The sequence below is a fragment of the Drosophila melanogaster genome, chromosome 2R (assembly GCF_000001215.4).
Source record: "Drosophila melanogaster chromosome 2R".
In the NCBI taxonomy this organism is placed as follows: domain Eukaryota; kingdom Metazoa; phylum Arthropoda; class Insecta; order Diptera; family Drosophilidae; genus Drosophila; species Drosophila melanogaster.
Genome location: NT_033778.4, coordinates 18,307,941 through 18,323,989, shown reverse-complemented (window position 1 = coordinate 18,323,989; position 16,049 = coordinate 18,307,941). Strand labels below are relative to the sequence as shown.

General features: G+C 40.1%; 2 protein-coding genes across 6 annotated transcripts in view; one reads left to right on the top strand and one right to left on the bottom strand.

Annotated features, from left to right (window-relative positions):
• The window catches only part of sbb (scribbler), a 79,099-nt gene that overhangs the window by 33,307 nt on the left and 29,743 nt on the right, over positions 1 to 16,049 (top strand). The gene's annotated exons all lie outside the window — the stretch shown is intronic.
• On the bottom strand, positions 11,992 to 12,168 carry Tango8 (Transport and Golgi organization 8; the record flags this gene model as incomplete). Its single annotated transcript, NM_144112.1, has 1 exon — positions 11,992 to 12,168. The coding sequence occupies one exon, from the start codon at positions 12,166 to 12,168 to the stop codon at positions 11,992 to 11,994; it is 177 nt and encodes a 58-aa protein (NP_652369.1).

Here is a 16,049-nt window from a genome sequence, read left to right as displayed (position 1 = left end):
GTTTTGTATGCAAAGAAGCTGCGGGGCAGCCAGACAAACAGCAACAAGCTGAAGTTGTTTATCCGCGCATAACCATTTCATCTACATGTTAAGTGGAAACTGTCGAAAAACTAAATGTTGCTTCTTGGCTAAAGCACGAAAACAACTACATTGAGTTATGCGCCACATGGTGTACTTCATAATTTTAAAAAGTGTTTTAAGAGCTGTTTTTTTAACCACTCAAAAAAACAGAACTCGATTAGATGAAGTTCTGAAAAAGCAGCATTTGGAGCTTTGCAAAGTGCATTTGCAAGGGCTTTTTGTCGAGTGTGATTGTGTGCCTGCATTATCACATACACGCACACACACACACACACACATCGCACAGGCATTCGTGTAGAGACAAAGGATTTGTACGCATTATCCTGAGGACTTTTGCATAAAACCTCCATTTATATCCGCCCCACTGCCGCTGAAAATCCCTGTTGAGGCAGCCAGACAGGCGTATGTATGTACGTATGTATGTGTATATCCTTTTTCATCTCTGGCCGCCTCTCTCCTGAATTATTCAGCTTAGTTCAGTTTGCTTTTAATTAACAAAATGCTAATACCGAATTACGTAGACCTGACGGAAAAAAAGGAAACTGCGACGCAAACTTTTGCACAGTTGGCAATTTAATCTATTAGAAGTCAACGGGATGGAGTTGAGTTGATTTGCGAAGCGGAGGGTGAGAAAAATAAATAAACTAAACTGAAGTATCAAATATTGGGCTTGGAAAACTGTCCCCCATACCATTCAATGTCCAATGCTCCTTATGCTGGCTTTCATTTACCACTGTGCTCTAGCCCCTGGAAATTGCTTTCAGCTAATTTGAGTTCAACATGCTATGGATATATGTACACACAATATGTGTGCCATGCCACATGTATGTATGTAGGTATGTATTGGTTTCCACGCCATCGGGGTTGTTTGGTTTTCGGATCTAAATGGGCGAGATGGGTGATGGAAAACCACAGAAAGGCAAAGGGTTAAAAGGGCGGGTGATGGAAAGTAAGTTATAACTGAAATAACAATAAAAATAACATTTGTTTCGGGCTCGAGGAAGTTGGTCACGTGCTTAGGTTTCCATCGGGGAGTGCCAGAGGAGGAGGAATACTCCAATCCTACTAGAGGGTGGCTCAAGTGGACGAGGGGTTAAACACAATTGTTGGCGGCACTCGTCACGTTTCATTTTGTGCGTTCACGCGTGCACCCAAACCATGTGCTACGAAAATACGCAAAATTGTACTTCATTTAGACTGGCAAAGTTAAATCATAAGTTTCGATTTAAAAGGGGAACTCGAAAACTTTGTGAATTGAGAAATACACATATTGGTCATATGGCAAATAGAAGAACGGAATATTTGGTTTGCTTTGCTTGTTTTACTGAGAAATTTGCATTATACAATCGAAACATTTTTATGGCGCTCGAAATATGTTATTTATTGTATAAACACATATGAGTAAATATTTATTAAATTTGCATTTTTATTTAGGAAAAGTTTAACTCCACTTTTAATGAACATCTTTCACTGCTTTAAAACAGCTAACGAACCGACAAAAAATATTTGTCATATGTCAGGGCAGCGGCAATGTCCACAAATCGAAAAGCGAAGGAAAAGCCGGGGAAAACAGTGCCGCACACGCCCACCTAAACAAAAGACGCCCCCGCGCCAACCCCTCATGGTTCACCTCCATTTTCGTCCTCCTTTTGGCCTGTGGACGAAACAGGAGCAACAAAAACAATAATAAAGCCAGCAGCAAATGCCCCTTTGTTGTTGTCACTGCGACAAAATAAACGTCAGGGTGGGATTTTTCCTGACCAAAAGGAGGCGGTGGGGGGTTTGTGGGCTCTAGTTTGGGTTTGGGCCCTTCGACCGGGTTTGGTTTTAGGTTTGAGGTTCATGTCCTCACACAGGAAGCGACACACAAGCTGGCAGGATATTTTATATTTGTGCACCATGTGTGTGTGTACGCCAGGGACAGCCATTGTAAATTCCAGCTGCCTTTTCCTCCTTTCCAAACGGATATGCCACGTACGTTGAGCGAGGGGCGAAGGGGGAGCAACAAAAAAAAAAAAAAAACAAGGATTCCATGTGTATATGTCCTGGAGCAGAGCGCACAGGATATGCCCTGCCTGTGGTTTGTTTCCTCCTCGCAACTTCCCCCGGCGCCACGCCGTTTGTCGCCTGCACACGGCGCGTATACGTAATGCCTGATAAAATGCGAAATGCGCGAATAAAACGAGTTTCTCTGTAAGCCAAGCCAGGCGGCAAATCAGCTTTAATGTGTGCTCACTCTAAGCCAGCTTTAATTAGGCGCACAAATGCTTGTGTGTGTGTCTGTGCATATATTGCAAATTAACAATAAACAATTTTTAATTCAATTTCAATGTGGGCGAGATGGTCAAACAAAAAAAAAAAAGGGAAACATTTCAAGTTGGGGTCATCATTAATTTATGCGCCACGCCCAATGTTTTCACTTTGTGCGAATAGACTGGGTGGTTGGTTGGGTTGGTTTTGGCCGCTTTTGGCCTTCCTGCCAACTCAATTAATTTGCTCCCCTTTTTGCCCATAGTACATTTACGTTAATATACAAGCCCACTGTTGTTGCTTACTTTAATTAGTGGGCCTTTTTGCTCATTTCTTTATCCACCCAGCCTAATGACACCCGACCGAAATGATTTCCTTTGTCGCTGCTTTTACCCCACTTTCTTTCTCGGCTAATTGACATATGGTAATGACGCTGACGTTGATAATGATCACCATGGCGGAGATGATAATGACAATGGCGACGAGGGTGTGAATGTTGCAACCTGTATTTACCAGCTAATGATAGACCCGCAGCAAGCTATATGAACTTGATCCCAGTAAATTGGAATACGTTTAAGGGTTTAAGGGAACGAACGAACGAAATCATCTGGTGGGAGTTAGAGAAAATTGATTGTACACACATGCAAGAGTTGTGCAATTGTCAAAGGGGGAATCAGAAGTTAAATGCTATTACTATAATTACACATAGAACTAATAAATCAAATGGTATTGTTCACGTTTTGCCATACACATCATGTTGATAAATACACTTTTTGAGAACTACCATAAACATATTTTGTTATTCTATCAACACAACATTTTAATTGCAAGAGAAAATCGCATAAACGGCGGTCATTATTTTTTCAGTTCCTAATTAAAGGTACTTTACTTCTGGTCTTGCGCCGCATTCTTTTTAGGTTTTTTTTTCCTTATTGGCAGCTTGTTTCTGCTGTTTTGGCCAGCCTTTTTTCTCTTGATTGCAATCGTTTTTTTATTTTCTTTTTTTTTTTGCAAATTGCCTGCCAAATACGCCTACCCAGAAACACCCAAAGCCCCCAAACCGAACGTTTCGCCCCGTTTTTCAGAAGTGAACAGCTCGAGCAAGCCTCGCACGCGATTTTAATGACACGGCACTTAAAATTTAATCGAGCAAACTGCATTGCTTCGATATAAGAGGACCGAGCGTATAAACATATACGTTTAAACCCTTCCCCATTTTCACCCATGGCGGCATTGATTATTGTTTTCGTGCATATTTGATTTGTTGGCTGATTTTTCATTTTGGTGGTAGTATTAGTAGTTTCTGCCACGTTAATTGCACACAATGCCAACAAGCTGGCCATTGTGATAAGTTTTTCCTTTTACCCTGCACTTTTCACCGCTAGAAACCCAAATAAAAACATTGAATAAAATATGATTTCAATTGGCCCCCAACTTGTAAGCTTGAAAAGTCCTAAAAACATTTTTAAAAGCTTTTATTCGGGGTATAAATATTATAATAATTATTGTATATTTATACTTATTTTGCATTAAGTGTTGGATAAAACTGAATGAATGATTTTCAAGTATTTAATGTTCTTGCTGCTTTTCTCGTGCGTTGAGGACATTGACCAACGCGAAAGGTGGCAACTTTGGCACCCAATGACCAGAAACCGCAGTCAGGACGGCGTGTGGGCGTGGCACACGCCGCCCACAAATTGAGGTGGCACACACACGAGGCAATCAAACAAGCATGCCGCATGCACTTTAAAGCAAATTGAAAGAGAAAATCGAAATGGGAAAAGAGTAAACCGGGGGAATTTCCTGCATTGCCACCTATTGTTTGAGCAGCATTTGCATTGATGATTTACAACAACAGGCATTTCATTTAGCAAATTTATTGCATGTATATGTATGTATATGTTGTTGTTTCGGTTGCTGTTGCATTTCATGCATCGTGAAGCATGAAACAGCTCGCGAACAGCAACATGAAATTTAACAGCGTAAAAAAAAACAAAAGAAATAAATACAAAAGAAAAAAATTAAAACGGAAAGGAAAACGGCGCCCAGGGGCATTCATAAATTTCAATTGTGCACTATACTTTTGTGGATTGTGGTATTGAAATGCTTGACATTAATTAACAGCAAATAAATTAAATTACCCTCCTTCTGCCGTGAATGAACTTTTGCAATATTTTGTAGAAGAATGTCACAAAATTATTCGTACCCTATCAGGCGAATAACGATAATTACACATCATTATGACGTTCGAGAAGGCTTGCCAAAAAAAAAAATGAAAATCGTACATATACCTCAATCGTCCCACATAAATCTTTTCATACTCGGTGGGAAATTGGCAATGTTCCCAAAAAAAAAATGTGCTCGAATTTTGAACGCCACATGACAGGTTTACCCCGAATTTTACATATTCATCCATTTAGAAATATGTGGCTCTTTAGAATTTTTAGAAACGTTTGAACGCACATTTAATGCCAGTAAATCTTTGGAGCATTTACGTTATTATATCGAGGGGATTATGTGATTAGGGCCAAGTGTTGATTTTCCGCCCACAAATCGCGTTTGATCTTCGCAGCGGGAAGTGACGATTGAAAATCGCTTTTCCCACCAGATGCTGTTTGTTTTCATTTTCGTTTTTGCAGCACAGCAAATGAAAATTGCGAGAATCCCTCCCTGTATTTGAATATTTATTCATTTTAGACAAAACAACGAATGTGAACGGAATAAATTGGAAAATCAGAAGCGGAAGCAGCATGAAAAGTTTCTTTTCCCCGAATTTCAATAATAAATAAATAATAGCAACAAGATTCGAAATGAAATGTGAAATATTCTCAGGCTGAACTTGTTTCTAGAATATTAACGCCATTTCGCATTAGCCTAATCGAACAGACTCATTTGTCAATACAATGCCAGGGGGCTTTGGTGGGTTAATTAAGAGAAAGGGGCTGTCTATCAACGGACTAAGGTGTGGAGTCCCCAGCCTGATAATAATAGCGCCAGCTTATTGGGTTTCAATTACTGCCGGTTCCACGCTAACTTGCGGACCTGCCCTAACAAGCGCCCCTGTGCTGTACGGTGGGGCGAAACATTTAGCGATGGTCGCGTGACTCACGAGCAAGAAAATATCGCACGAGTAAATTAATTGCTAGTAATTAGATAAATGAATTGAGTGTACTAGATAAACTATTTTGGTATATATATAATTGTTGATCAATTTCAGTTTTGAGTACATATCTAGGAAGCAATGTATGTATGTATCTTTTATATGGATGCAGTGGTTTTTCGAATAAACTTATCTCAAGATTCATGAGCATTTACTTACATTTCCTAGATATCGCTAAATAAAGCACACTTTGCATACATACCTTATATCAAAGATTTCAATCATCTCTCAACCTAATTACCCAACCAAACAGCCAGCTTTCAATTGGGCAACACTTCTCAGTTGATAGTTGGCCAGTGTCAAACGGAAAAGTGGCAGGTAAACCAGTCACGTATACTATGTACTATGTAATCACGCACACACCTCTGGCCCAGGTTTTGTAGATGCCTTTTACATATCGGATCGGATCTGATATCCCGCAAAAACAGAGAGCTTGGGCCAGTGTGTCTGCCCATTCATTGCCATGTTTGCCCACGTCGTCGCCAGTCGTAAAATGCAAATTGCATGCAATCAACGCGTTTTTCGTTTAATTATTATGAGAATTTTTTTTTCGTGTATTTTTTTTTTGTTTTTGCTGGCACGGAACGTGCCAAGTGCCATTCGCATATACAGCAAACGGCGGCAGCGAAAACAACTTGATCCGCCCGGCGGATTTTCAGATACAGTACACCGGGTATTATCGGCCTTTGTCTGGGCCGCCTGGGGGCTGCCATTTTCAATTAAATTACCGGGCATTTGGACGCAAATTGCGGTGGCTCGTTCACATAGTACGAGTAGCACTCTTCTATGTAGTATACTGAAATAAAATATTCCACTCTAATTAATTTACATTATTTATCAGTATCGCAATAGTACACCTGCAATTGTTGGGGGTCACTAATTAATATAATGCTCCCTGCCGATTTGCGCCACGTGATCTAAATGCAAGTTGAACAAAGTTGTAAATTGTGCGAGCATTAACTTAAATTTAGACTTCATTCAAAAATGACAGAGTCGTTTTATTTTTTGCCATTTATTTGTTGCCGCTCGCTGACTTTGCTTTAATTTATCGCAATTTTTTTTGTTTTTTTTTTTGGGCAAGAGACATTGAACTCGAAAGTGTGTGAAGGCATTTTATTTATTTGTTTCTGTTTCGGTTTCGGTTTCTGTTTAAGGCGTGGGCGGTCGGCAATGAAATGCAAATGTTGGCTAAATAAATGAGCAGGGAAATATGTTAATTGGAACATTGACAGCTAAGTGATTTTTTCGTTAATTCCGAGAACAAATTTTTGGGGGCTCAAATTTTTAGTAAATGCTGCAATTGTTAGCGTTCAAATTCGTTAGCGGATTTTGTATAAGATCTAACAAACGTACAAAATGAGGGCAGGCTGCTTATAAACATATAAATTTCGTACTTAAATAAACAAGAATATTTATACGCACACTTAGTTTGCGTTTTAAGTATCCAAGTGGCCAAAGTGCCACAAAATAAATTGTAATTAACAGACATATAAAGTATATAACTATTTAATTTCTGTTTGGGTTTCCTTTTGCAACAAAACTTTAAATCAATCTTTCGATTTTTTTTTTTTTTTGGTGTCTGTAAAAACCAGTTAAATAAAACTATTCCAACCAAATCAGGGCATCTCGCACACAACTGACTCCTGCGGACGTGAAAAGAGCGCCAAGAATTTTCCATAAAAAGGCATTCTCAATTTGGTTTTGGAATTCTCATACTTCATAGTACGTGACTGGGAGTTGTAATCTGCAGGAAGGAGCGAAAACCACATAACACGCACACCAACTCGAATCGAGAATAATATTTGAATTGCAAAATGGAGTGGACAAAACACAAATATAATTTGTGCAGTATATGCAAAATTGATTAGATTGGGTGCGGTTTTGGCCTGGAACAATGTTCGCTTTATGGAAAATTGAAATTAGTTGACTTCATTCCATACCCCTCCCCCCTCCCCCCCCCCACACACACACACACACACACAGACACACAGGAACACACAAGCCTGACACATTAAATGGCATGCATAATTGAATTATCGAGTGCGGGGTGAATTGTGGGCAAAATGGGGTCGTTGGAATCCCGATACCACCAGATATACATACATGTGTACATACACAAAACAATGAAGGTGTTTTGCCGGCTCGAATTTTGTCCAGTTGAAACAATTCGATGTCAATTGCAGGGCCGTAATTAAATGGAGAAGGGAGTTTGCTTCGTAGTGTGTTTGAAATTTAATGGAATTGCCCCAGGCCAGGCGTTCGCATGCATACGTGAGTATCTCGGTTTCTGTGAGGATTTACGAGCCACACAACATTCACAACAGCCACCGACAATGGAAATTTGCAATCCTGTTCGTCCTGTCGCTTGTCTGCTCCTGGTCCTGCTCCTGTGGCAAACTGCTTGTGTATGCACATATGCAAGTCAAATAAACGTAATAATAAAATTGTTGCATACCCCTGGCTCTGAATATGCCACGCAAATGAGCAGGACGGCAAGCATGTTGCATGTATACCCGATACACGCATTTTGAATGCATTATGTATGCATATATGTATGTATATACAATAGAACACTGTACCATAAGAAGCTTTGCAACTGAAAGTTACTCAACTTTATCGTACGATTAAAATATATCAATACCAAACTGAACACTGAATGAACTTAAATATGTTTTTTTTTTGTCTTACAATGGAATTTGAAATTTGCATAAACCCTTTAGTAGCCGGTGATTGAAGGGTGAAAAGCACTTCAATTAGGGTTCTCTATCTGTGGGCGTTCACCGTACGTACCTGAGTTCTGTTAATCACTTGACGGCCAGCGAGTGAGGAAAGGGCAGAAAACAAAGCGCTAAAATAACAATTTAACAACTTGTTCAAGACGAGCAACTTTGCCTTCACCTGTCATCCCGCCGCGTCCATGTCCCATGTCCCATGCCCATGCCCATGCCCATGCCCACTTACCCATTCCATTCCACCACCCCGGTAAAACCGCTCAACCTCGTTATTGTCATTACCATTATATGAATGTATGCATGAACAATGCCCGGGTAATTATTGTTTTTGGGGACAGACAGGGGCGATTGCGTGACTCGGGCACATTTGTTTTGTTTACGGAAAGTAATTGCAAAAGTTGTTTCAATTTTGCCCAACAGCGATAGCAAGCCAACCGAAGAGGGTTAACAACAAACGCTCTCGCTTCTGTAAACTGAAAAGTTAAAAAAATGAAAACAAAAAGAAATACTGGGCATTGGGGCAGGTAAACAATGCATAATTGGTATCAGCTTAATGCTTTAACTTGCCGAGTGCCAGTGGCAAAGAAAAATAAAATAAAATGAAATGCAAAATGCAGAAAGCAAAATGCTACCAACCAACCCAATCCGCCCATCCAAAAAAACAGCATCAAAAACGCATTTACCCCGCCCACACAAACGATGAAAACTATGGCGTTGGGCGAAAAGTTTTTAGTTCAACGGGGTAGCGAAAAATATAAAAGGAAAACTATATGTGTGTACAAAAAAAAAAAAAAAAATGTAAAATAGTGAGCTGGGCGTGTGGGGGAGTGGCCAACGTTCTTTTTGTGCCATTTTCTTCGTTGCTTTGTTTAAATTACAATTTTCTTCTGCTGTGCGCTCTCTTTTTCGGCACTTTTTTCCCCGCGCGCTGCACATCCGGCGCAAAAAGTGCATGAAAAGCGCAAAAATGGCACAACTACTATATATCTTCTTCCTCTTCTTTATTTTTTACTTTTTGTTGCTGCGCTGCATGGCAAAAAAAAAAACAGAAGTCGACGAGGAGAAGCAGAACAAGTCGGACAGGCGGACTGGCATTCAGTCATTTTAGCATTTCAGCCATTCAGTCAGCGAGTCATTCGCATGTTTTCCACTCGGTTAGGGTGATTCAGTGGATTAGCAGCGAGGAAAACTTAGTTTGAAAAGTCGAAAATTGTCTAAATATGAACCGCTTTGGTTTTTAAGGTAACACTAATTGCACAGAGTGACCAGCTCTTTATATGAAGCAATAATTTGATTGTTTTGCAAAGAATAAACAAACAGATTACTAAACCTAAGCTAAAATGGAATTTAAAAGTACACAATACATGGGAGTTTTTATTTTTGGGTGACACACCCTGACAGATGCGTTTCAGTTTATTCGGATTCGCTCTTGCCTCTGCATTTTCCTCTTATGCAAAAAAAAAAAAAGTTGGGAAAATATGTTTTTTGCGAGCATTTTGGACGAAAATGTTTGTGAATTATTTAAGGGAAAACCAAAGCATCCCAAACTAAACAAAAAGTGAATGTGCACGAATTGGATGATGCTGTTGTGTGGGGCACTTAAAATTTAACATGCTAAATGAATTTAAGGCAAAATTCTGCTAGCCGTCAGATATTTTTCATCTTTGCATTTTATTTATTCGCTTTCATCAGTATCGCTTGCTACGCATTTTTGATTTATTACGTGTGCGTCATTTGGAAAGCTTTTAATTGAACATTAAATGAAAGCCATTTATTTGTTTTCTGCTCAAATACATATGAACACACATAATGTAGTTATTTAATTCCAATTGTAATTAATTGAATACTATTATTGTTGTCTCTTTGCAGGTCGGTATTCAATTACTCTGATTTTAATCAATATTTTCGATGAATGCCGTGTGAGTTACAATAATTTATTTTACAATTGTGGTCTTGTTTGTACAAATTGCTATTAGAATGTTAATTAGTGGAAAATAATGTTAGTTTGCCCAACAAACAAAAAAATGTTGTTCAATTGAATTACACATTTGAATGGCATTTTCCTTAGCCTTTTACTGGCTTTTCGCTTTCCCATTGCAAGCGACTTTCTCCCTGGCCGAGCAAATCGGAAATAGAAGGGACAAAGAGTGAGTCATTGAGATAAATAGCCAGAGCATTTGGCAAATTGAAATCAAATCAATAGCGGCGAATCAAATTGAAGTCTCGAAACACGAATCAAACTTTGACTTGGCAATAGGTAAAATAAGAGGGAAAAATCCGAGAGTGCGCCAAATGAAACTAAGCGATACATAATACCGTAAGGAAAACAGAAATCCCCACCAATGCCCGCCGATGCCTTCCAGATAAAAGATGATTGAATGCAACTGGCTGGCGCTGAGTCCCCCAAATTCCCCGCCAAAAATCCCCTGTCTTCTTGTCTGATTAACATAAATCGTGCTGGCTGCCGCTGCTGCTGCTGCCGCCGACTATATCTTATTTCGATTTTTTTCCTTGCCTTTGGTTTGTTTGGTTTTTATTTTTTTCTTTTGTTTCGGTTTGGTTTTTCTTTCTCTCAAATGAACTACGGGCTTATGCAAAAGCTCAGATGGCGGCACAGGCAGCAGCAGCAGCAGAAATTGAATGCAAGCGAGCTGAAAAATAACGACAACAAAAAAAAAGTAAATAAAAACGAAAGGCAGCAGTGAAATAAAATTCAGATGGGGGAATGAAGCATGGAGCTCCAGCAGGAGCTGGTTGGTCCTCCATGTGGATAGTGGATGGTGCATAGTGGATATGGAGAGGTGGGCAGTGGCAATAACACATCAGTGCCTGCCTGCTGACTTTTATTGGAATCGCAGGTCTCGAATTCAGCGCAGTCTGCACCTTCGAATACGGGGGCCGAAACTTAACCCATTTTCACACCAGCTGTTTAAAAAGTGACATTAAAACGTTTAATCCATTTAAAATAGTTAACAATTAAGTCAATCTTAATTAGGGTATAGGTTGAGCATTAGAAGTTATGGTTCTTAGCCATATTAGAAAACAAACAGAAAAGACCAATTTCCAATAAGCTTATCCGCATCATGCGAACACGACAAATTGCTTCCAAAAACTGTGAGTAAAACCAATTTGAGTTGCAACAATGTAGAGACTTCCTTTGTCTCGAAAATCGAATCTTTTTTTTTAAGGCAATCGAAAATCGAAACCAGTGACGGGTTAAACTTTTTGCTGATGAGCATGAGAATGATGTTGCTGTCGGGCTCCTCTGGCTTTCATCCTTTGGGCTCCCTTGGTTTTTATCTTTTTGTTCGTTTTGGTTGAGGTTTTTTTCTTCTTTTTTTTTTTTGTCTTTCCCTCACTTTGGTTTGAACTTCATTGTTGGCTCGCTTAAAATTCCAAACAGCAAATTGCAACTGCCAACAATTTCGAGGCTATCAGTGGCATAGCATCAGGCAACCACGTCGCTGGTGGCTGCTGCTCCTGCTCCTGCTGTTGCTGCTGCTGCTGCTGCTGGTGGTGGAGATGCTGATGTTGCTCCTACCACTGGCAGTAATTTTATGCAAGATGCTATCTCAACACACCTCAACACGCCTGCTGGCGGAGAGGCACAGAGAAATGCATGTAAGCCATTTCACTGGGTTCTGCTTCTTGGCCATGCTTGGCCTGCTGTTGTTGCTGTTGCAAGTATGACAAACAGCCTGCTGCCGTCTTTTGAATGGAATTCAATTCCCATGCAGCAGGGGCAGCAGTGGCGGCACAGCAGCAACCCTAGACGTCTCTCACATCTCGTGCCTTTTGTCTGCCTTTTATCTGCTGATGTTGCTGTTGCTGCTGCGGCTGCTGTTGCTGTTGCTGCTGCTGCTGCTGCTGCTGCTTCTCGGCACAGCAATACTTGTTTAGCTTGTTTGCCGCCGCTGCTGCTGCTGCTGCTGCAGTTATTGCCATTGTATCTTGATGCCTTTCAAGTGCCAATTGTGCGACCGCCCCGAACCTTTTTATTTCTGTCTTCCCATTTAACCCCCCCCCCCCCCCATTCGTTTTTTTGCGAGACAAACTCATTGCTTATTTAATTTAAGGTGGGAATTTTAGCGTTTTCCCCTTCTTTACTTTTGTGTCACGAGCGAATTTATTCAAATTGAGTTGATAATAGTTGCGCTACAGCTACTGCTGCTGCTGCTGCTGCTGCTGCTGCTGCCGGCACTGCCATTCAAGTGTTAATTGTTGTCGGCACCCTTTTGAGGATCTGAGAAGATTTGTTGGGTATTTAATAAATATTTGCACAGCACAACAAAGACTGTCAGGTTTAATCAACAATGAGAACGGCATTTGCTCTCTTATGGCCAGCTAGTAGCTCTAGTCCCCCAGTAATTCACGATTTCCTGCTGTAATTGAAAAGATACCAAGACAAGTTGCTGCTGCTACGGCAGCAACATTTCAACCAGTCGACGGCAGTCGCGGTAGTGCATTAATTATTCATGAGTTGTCGCGCAGGCGACATTGCAGCTACAGCTATAGCAGCAACATTAGCAGCAGCAGCAGCAACTCGTAGACAGCGGCAACATAATTATTCATGCGCGCTTATCGCCAGAAAGGTAGGCAACACCATTTTAACCACAAGCGGATTATAATTATCAACAGTTGCCATCAGAGCTGATGGACGGACTGACGGTCAGTTGCTGCTACTTGGAGGCGCAGCAGCAACATGTTGCTGGCGGTGCACAATACATGGCTAATGACCATGATGATGATGATGATGATGATGATGGTGAAGCCAAAAACGCGCTGCAGCAAATATAATTACACGGCCAGCAACAAGACAGACAGCTGCTTTAATTGATGTTGATTGCTATCAACAACACTGCCTCCGAGTTCTTCGCATTTTTGCAAGCAAGCATTTTGGAGCAATTTTGGCCGAAACAACAAAATTAGCATTACTAAATTGTGCTCATACAATGACTAAATCGAAACGGAACCAAATAAGAGCCATGCCCACGCCATTGAATTTATAAGCTTTGTAAAAAACGAACCTTAACTGAAATTATATAAATAAATAAAGAAAGCTGATACCCACCGATGATTAAAACTGACTCGTGACAAAGAAAAAACCAAATCGCATTCAAGTTATTATTATTAAATATGGCCTATGCACATGTTAACACCGTAGCACTAAGCTTATTAAAAGAAAATGCATTAAGTCAGAGTTATTAATTATATAAGCTGCTTACAATTCAATAATACCACTTTTGTTTTAATATTTCCCATCAATTTAAGAGAGGCTAAACGTTATGGCTCATAAATAGGATTTATTATAGAGTCAATAAAAAGTGGAATTAACCTTTAGCCATGTTCAAATTAAAAACTCTACAAAGCACAAATACATAACATTAATATACAAAATAATGTCCAATAAAAAAAAAGACATTAATTTGAAATTAGTGGACAAGCTGCTTACATTCTAACAAAATTCCTTTTGGGCCTTAAATTTTTTGCTTATGTACGTATTTCTTTTGGCACCACGATTATAATGGCCCATAAATTGGATTTATAATTTAGCTGCTGCAGCTAATGTTCGCACATATATATTTTATGCTTTAATATACACATTTATTTTCCGGACCATTTGGGTTTATTACCCCAAGCGGTAGTTAAGTTATTTTCGTGGTAATTGAAACGTGGGACGATTGTCAAGGCAACTTTTTATTTCTTGCATATATTTTGCCGGTTTAACAGAAGTCCTGTGATGAATCAATCAAAGCTTAATTTGCCATGGGTTCCGCGCAGTAAGCATTTAAATTTTAATTAACATTTTTGAATTGTGCAAAACGAGCACTTCCCCTCTCTTTCATTTTGCGTATTTATCCCGTAAAAATCTCCATTCAGGCCATCTCTTTTGCTCTTGTAATGGAGTTTTTGGATGTGCAAGGGGGTAAAGAGTGAGCGAGCGAGAGAAAGAGAGAGCGAACGAGCGAAAGAGAACGAGCAGCGGCAGCCATGTTTGTTGTATGGCGCTCACTCATTAAAGCCTGGCTGTGCGAGCGAGACAGCAACAGGCTGCTACAACTTTTGGCGCATGTTGAGCTGCGCATGCAAAAAAAGCAAAAAGGAAGTGAGTGGAGCAAGGAAGGGGACGGGTATGGGTATGGGAATGGGAATAGGATTGGGAATGGTGAAAAGGAAGAGATGGAGAAGGAGGCGGTGTGCAAGGTGGTTGTTCAGAAGGGGGTGGCGGTGGAGTAGATGGGAGAGCTGGGGGGAAATGGGAAACTTTGCGACGCCTGCTGGCTTTTAGTTTGCCTTTTAAATGTTTAAACGATTAAGTCGAATTTTAATTTGGCCGCAAAGCATAACACGACTTTACACACACACTTCTTGTTTGCTGCCTTGTGCATGGGAGCCTGTGTGTGTGTGTATGTATGTTTGTGTTTGTGTTTTTTGCCCCTGGGTGCGGACCGAAAACTAACAGAAATGTAAAGCAGGCAATAAAGTGGCAACACGCTGACTTTGCCCATAAACTAACTAACCGAATCTGTTTGGGGGCGTCTCTTTCTGCTCGCGTTTTGTTGTTGCCTGTCCACTTAGAGATGGAAGTGCAGACGATTAACGATAGCCATGCAAATCAGTGGGACCAGGCCAGTGATTTATGCTTGTTTGTTCAATCAAGAGAAAAAGTGAGACTGCTTAAATTGACTATTGTTCGCTGTTAAATTATTTATCAGTAGAACGCAACTAAAATTTAAATATAAACATTTAATAATATATTTGCTTGTTCCTTAAGGATTTGATAATACTATCAGTTTTGTGAACATCATAACCCATTAAGATGGTAATTTTATGATTTTCGTCGTTGTTCATAAAGTTTAAATTTTTCCCTGCCAATCCCTTTGGGAATCGCTCGAAATGGATGATATTTAAACGACTGCTCTCCACTCTGTACTGAAAACTGAAAAGTACTTCAGCAGCCAAAAGATGACTCGTCGTTTTTCCTTTCTCTTTTCCACCATACCCGTCTCTGTCTGTCATTTGCTGCCGACACTCATTAATGTTTAAAGTGTTTTATGATATGCATAATTGCTTGTACTGATAATAAAGTTTTCCGCCCGACCATTGACCACCCCCGCTTAGCTTTCGGCCCCTTGGGTCATTTGTCCATTCACTTAATTAAAATGCAAATGGAAATTCTTCAAATGGCCTGCAGTGCGGCGGACGCAGTGCGTCTCACTTAGCAGTGAGACAGTAAAATGCCGGGGAAAGAGAAACGCGCATAGCTCGTGACCCTGTTGATGACAGGTTCCCATTTCCTCGATATTTGTTGTCTTTATTCATTTTTATTTGCAATAGACACAATGTCTTCAAAGTGTATAGTTTAAAACTACATGCGGTAATAATGTTAAAGATTTAATATTTATCTAAAGTGAGACTCATTACTGTGCGAAACAGCTTGTTTTTATCAGTGTACTCCAGATATTTGCGGAAGTTTTTCCCCTGTGCATTGTCTTTGTGACTCTTGTATCTGTTGCTGTTGCTACTGCTACCGAGTTTACGACGCGTGAACGGCAACAGCAACTCATCCACAAAAGAGGCGACAAAATCCTCTTCTTTTTTTTATTTCATTCCCCTTAACAAGAGGGGAATACGATCTTCGATGCTTCTGCATCGTCAGCTTCTTGCTGCCTCCCTGTTTTTTTTTTCTTTTTTTTTGTATTTTATCCGTTTTGTTTTTATTGTACAAGCGTTTCCAGTGAATTTTTTGATGATATCTTTGAATGTTAACATTCACAAAAGCGTAAAAATTCCTGCCCCTCTTCCCATTCATCCCCTCGCATACC